This window comes from Girardinichthys multiradiatus, chromosome Y, assembly GCF_021462225.1.
Source record: "Girardinichthys multiradiatus isolate DD_20200921_A chromosome Y, DD_fGirMul_XY1, whole genome shotgun sequence".
Classification (NCBI taxonomy): domain Eukaryota; kingdom Metazoa; phylum Chordata; class Actinopteri; order Cyprinodontiformes; family Goodeidae; genus Girardinichthys; species Girardinichthys multiradiatus.
The window spans coordinates 22,762,790-22,767,577 of NC_061818.1; the positions used below are offsets into that span (position 1 = coordinate 22,762,790).

Sequence of the window (4,788 nt, forward strand, 5' to 3'; positions counted from 1 at the left end):
TAAACTAACATTGATCAGTAAAAATGAAACAAGACCCCAACAGGAACTGTTAATGCTGCAGATGTAATGTTCACAGTTCACGGCGTGTAAATTAAATTGAGCAAATAATGTTTGCCTGATATGATCAATTAGAGCATGCATGAAAACTGCGGGGAGGTTTTTTTTTTTTTCATTAAACCTTCAGCCATTATTTGTTTGAGTGAATATTTATATTCTAATATTTTACTTGGGGTCATTTTCCAGGACATATTGGTTTTCAGTGTTTGGAATAGAATTGTTTTCACTTATATTTTTCTGATGGAACTGTGTGGGGCTATGAAACAACACGTCATCATCAATCTATTGTCTGTGACAAAACAAAATTCCATTTTCTGTCCAACGCTTGTTCCAGAAGAGCTGAGACTTGCATTTTGCTGGTGACATTCAACCTTTAAAGATGACAGATTCCCAAAATGTAATGAAAGAAGAGAAAAAACTCAGTCTCAAACTTGAGAAATATGTAGTTCTTCCAGGTAAAATGTCTGGGTACCACACTGAAGGATTTCTGGGTGAGGGCTCCTATGGGAAAGTGGTGAAGTGCACCAAGGTCGACACCAAAGAAATAGTGGCGTTGAAGATTGCGCAAACAGTACTTCAGAGAAGGCAAAAAAGAGGCAAGAATGCTGAAGAAAATCCGACAGCTCGACCCTGAAAGGAACAACCTGCTGAGGTTCATTGAAAGCTTCACATATAAAGGCCACTTTTGTTTGGCCTTTGAAATGTTGGATGTGAGCATCTTTGACTTTATAAAAGCCAGAGATTTTGCACCACTCCATGTATCTGAAATCAGAGTCATTGCTCAACAGCTGCTTGTGGCTTTGAATGCTTTGAAAAGTGCTGGTCTGGTTCATGCTGACATGAAGCCAGACAACATCATGTTAGTGAACCATAAATCTCAGCCCTTCAAGGTGAAGCTGATTGACTTTGGGTTGACTAAAAAAGTGTCCAAATTGTGGCTTGTGGGTACCATTCAGGCCATTGGCTACAGAGCCCCTGAAGTCATCCTAGACTTACCAAGGGATGAAAGTGTGGACATGTGGTCTCTGGGCTGCAGTTTGGCCTACATGTACCTTGGTTACAATCTCTATCCGACACACTGTGAATATGAGGTCATTAGGGCTATCGTTAAGATACATGGTCAACCCCAAGATGATGTGCTGAAAGAAGCCATGGATGTTCAACACTTCTTCACTAAACTCGGGGAATCCTCTTACCGTATGTTCAGGCTGAATACACCAGCAGAATATACCAACGCAACAGGGTTTGCTACGCAGCATAAATCCGGGATTTACAACAATCTGCACTGCCTTGATGATCTGCTCAAGACCCGCCCAAGACCTATGGTCCCAATAGAGTGTGAAGATGCACTTGGATTTATGAGCCTGCTTAAACAGATGCTCTTGATGGATCCAAATGTCCGGATCACATGTAGAGAGGGTCTCTGTCATCATTTCATAACTATGAAACATCTCACAGGTGGTGGAAATAACCCCTATATGGTATCAGCTTGGAAAAGGGTGGCAGACGCCCAACTTCAAGAGTTTGCAACAGAGCATTATGCAATTTTGAGTAATGTTTTTAGAAGAGAAATAATCCATTCGAAAAAGAATGGACAAATTGAAGATGCAGCAGGCAGAGTTGCAGGTGAGACTAAAGATAAGCCATCAGTACTACCTCAGTTCTTAAAACCAGTAAGAAAATCCCAATATCAACTATTAAAACCACCTTATTCAAAGATGACAAACTCCTTTTTTCAGATAAAGAGCAGGTAAGAAGGACCTTAATCAAAGAGGGGTTCTGCTTTGCAGTTTCCCAAGAAGATGCAATCCAGCCTGACACTGCAGCTGATGGGAGTAATGATAAACCCTCAGGTGAAGCTCACACTAACACCTTTGCTTCTAAAACCTTTGAGAAAATATTTGTCTCAACACTGAAGATGACAAACTCTCTTTTAGATAAGGAGTGGACAGGGAGGACCTTCATCAAATTGAGGCCTCGTTTTGTTGCTCACCAAGAATCAGCAGAAACAGCTGACAAACCAGGCAAGAGTGAATATATACCACTTGGTAAGACATCAACACCTTAGCACTTTACGCCTTTGAGAAAATATTTGTTTCAAATAATGAAACCACTTATTGCATTTCATCTGATCTAACCCTAGAAAAAACAGGACGCAATACATGCCAGCAGAAGGACTCTGAGTCAAACACCACAGGAAAAGCTCTAAAAGAGAAAGAGCAGAAAGAAAACACCATTATCCAAGTGAAGCCATATTCTGCTGTTGAGGATGAAAGAAAGGACAGAGCCTACAAGGTAGATGTTCTGTCAGGAAAAGCCAAGGTTCCTGGACCTTCCAAAAAAAGCTGTACTGCAGAGAAAGAAGCCATTTTCTGCAAAGAAGGGAGACCTTCTGATCTCGTGGAAGTAAAAACTCGCAAGACACTAATGAGGAGGGCCTGGAATAGCTTCTCCCGGCAGATCGCATCCATCTCATGCATTAGAGGATGTGAATGAAGGAACTGCACACAAAGGCAAAGCCACCACACACAAGACTTTGGAGCTGCCAGAAATTTCCAAGAAATTTTCATCTCTGCACATCACAAAACCTACTTTAATTGCATTACAAAATTCAAATAAATATTACATTTATTTGATGTGTGTATTACCTTTATTGTACATTATCAAGAGAATCTCTTGTTTAATTTTTTCTAACAGTGAATATATACTTTCGCAGGGATTTTTGATCCCTGAATAATCATATCTATATATATGTGTATATACAGTGCCTTGCGAAAGTATTCGGCCCCCTTGAACTTTTCAACCTCTTGCCACATTTCAGGCTTCAAACATAAAGATGTAAAATTAAATTTTTTTATGAAGAATCAACAACAAGTGGGACACAATCGTGAAGTGGAATGAAATTTATTGGATGTTTCAAACGTTTTTAACAAATAAAAAACTGAAAAGTGGGGTGTGCAATATTATTCGGCCCCCTTGTGTTAATACTTTGTAGCGACACCCTTTGCTGCAATTACAGCTGCAAGTCTCTTGGGGTTTGTCTCTATCAGTTTTGCACATCAAGAGACTGAAATTCTTGTCCATTCTTCCTTGCAAAACAGCTCGACCTCAGTGAGGTTGGATGGAGAGCGTTCGTGAACAGCAGTCTTCAGCTCTTTCCACAGATTCTCGTTTGGATTCAGGTCTGGACTTTGACTTGGCCATTCCAAGTCAAAGTCTGGTTTTCTTCCAGTATGGTCCTGTATTTGGCCCCATCCATCTTCCCATCAATTTTGACCATCTTCCCTGTCCCTGCTGATGAAAAGCAGGCCCAGACCATGATGCTGCCACCACCATGTTTGACAGTAGGGATGGTGTGTTCAGGGTGATGAGCTGTGTTGCTTTTACGCCAAACATATTGTTTTGCATTGTGATCAAACAGTTGGATTTTGGTTTCATCTGACAGAGCACCTTCTTCCACATGTTTGGTGTGTCTCCCAGGTGGCTTGTGGCAAACTTTAAGCGAGACTTTTTATGGATATCTTGAGAAATGGCTTTCTTCTTGCCACTCTTCCATAAAGGCCAGATTTGTGCAGTGTACGACTGATTGTTGTCCTATGGACAGACTCTCCCACCTCAGCTGTAGATCTCTGCAGTTCATCCAGAGTGATCATGGGCCTCTTGGCTGCATCTCTGATCAGTCTTCTCCTTGTTCGAGATGAAAGTTTAGAGGGACGGCCGGGTCTTGGTAGGTTTGCAGTGGTCTGATACTCCTTCCATTTCAATATGATTGCTTGCACAGTGCTCCTTGGGAGGTTTAAAGCTTGGGAAATCTTTTTGTATCCAAATCCAGCTTTAAACTTCTCCACAACAGTATCTTGGACCTGCCTGGTGTGTTCCTTGGTCTTCATGATGCTCTCTGCGCTTTGAACAGAACCCTGAGACTATCACAGAGCAGGTGCATTTATACAGAGACTTGATTACACACAGGTGGATTCTATTTATCATCATCAGTCATTTGGGACAACATTGGATCATTCAGAGATCCTCACTGAACTTCTGGAGTGAGTTTGCTGCACTGAAAGTAAAGGGGCCAAATAATATTGCACGCCCCACTTTTCAGTTTTTTATTTGTTAAAAAAGTTTGACACATCCAATAAATTTCATTCCACTTCACAATTGTGTCCCACTTGTTGTTGATTCTTCACAAAAAATTTGAATTTTATATCTTTATGTTTGAAGCCTGAAATGTGGCAAGAGGTTGACTAGTTCATGGGGGCCGAATACTTTCGCAAGGCACTGTATAAAACCTGCATGACAACACGAAGTAGGCTAAGAGATCTCAAAAGCAACAAATATTTACCTATCACTCTGGCAAGGGTAGATATGCTAAACATTAAGGCTTTAGAACTCCAGTAAACTGTAATGAATGTCGTTATTCACAAATGGAGAAAACATAGGATAAACCTTCACTGGAATGGCCAGCCTATCAAAATAAATGGTAAATGGCCCGCACTTGTATAGCGCTTATTCAAGTCCACAGAGACCCCGAAGCTCTTTACACTACAATCAGTCATCCACCCATTCATACACTGACAGTGGTAGCCTACATTGTAGTCACAGCTGCCCTGGGGCTGACAGAAGTGAGGCTGCTATGCAGTCGGCACCACCGGTCTCTGACCACCATCAGCAGGCAAGGCGGGTGAAATGCCTTGCCCAAGGACACAACAACTGAGACAGACATGGCGGGTT

At 41.5% G+C, this 4,788-nt stretch overlaps 1 protein-coding gene across 2 annotated transcripts; it reads left to right on the forward strand.

Moving 5' to 3' along the window:
• Positions 1 to 364: 364 nt before the first annotated feature.
• LOC124864788 (homeodomain-interacting protein kinase 1-like) lies at positions 365 to 2,793 on the forward strand. Of its 2 annotated transcripts, XM_047359695.1 has the most exons (4): positions 365 to 1,683; positions 1,797 to 1,910; positions 1,995 to 2,105; positions 2,201 to 2,793. In XM_047359695.1, the coding sequence occupies exons 1-4, from the start codon at positions 660 to 662 to the stop codon at positions 2,551 to 2,553; spliced, it is 1,602 nt and encodes a 533-aa protein (XP_047215651.1). In that variant the 5' UTR covers positions 365 to 659; the 3' UTR covers positions 2,554 to 2,793. The 2 variants fall into 2 exon arrangements, with proteins under 2 accessions (XP_047215651.1, XP_047215650.1); XM_047359694.1 differs by having other exon boundaries at positions 1,797 to 2,105.
• Positions 2,794 to 4,788: the final 1,995 nt, after the last annotated feature.

What these genes read in the sequence shown, in the direction of transcription:
- LOC124864788 (XM_047359694.1), top strand. Translation starts at nt 660, where the DNA reads ATGCTGAAGAAAATCCGACAGCTCGACCCTGAAAGGAACAACCTGCTG. An exon ending in TGCAGCAGGCAGAGTTGCAG is followed by an intron (nt 1,684 to 1,796) that starts GTGAGACTAAAG and finishes TCCTTTTTTCAG; the next exon opens with ATAAAGAGCAGGTAAGAAGG. An exon ending in GAGTGAATATATACCACTTG is followed by an intron (nt 2,106 to 2,200) that starts GTAAGACATCAA and finishes ATCTAACCCTAG; the next exon opens with AAAAAACAGGACGCAATACA.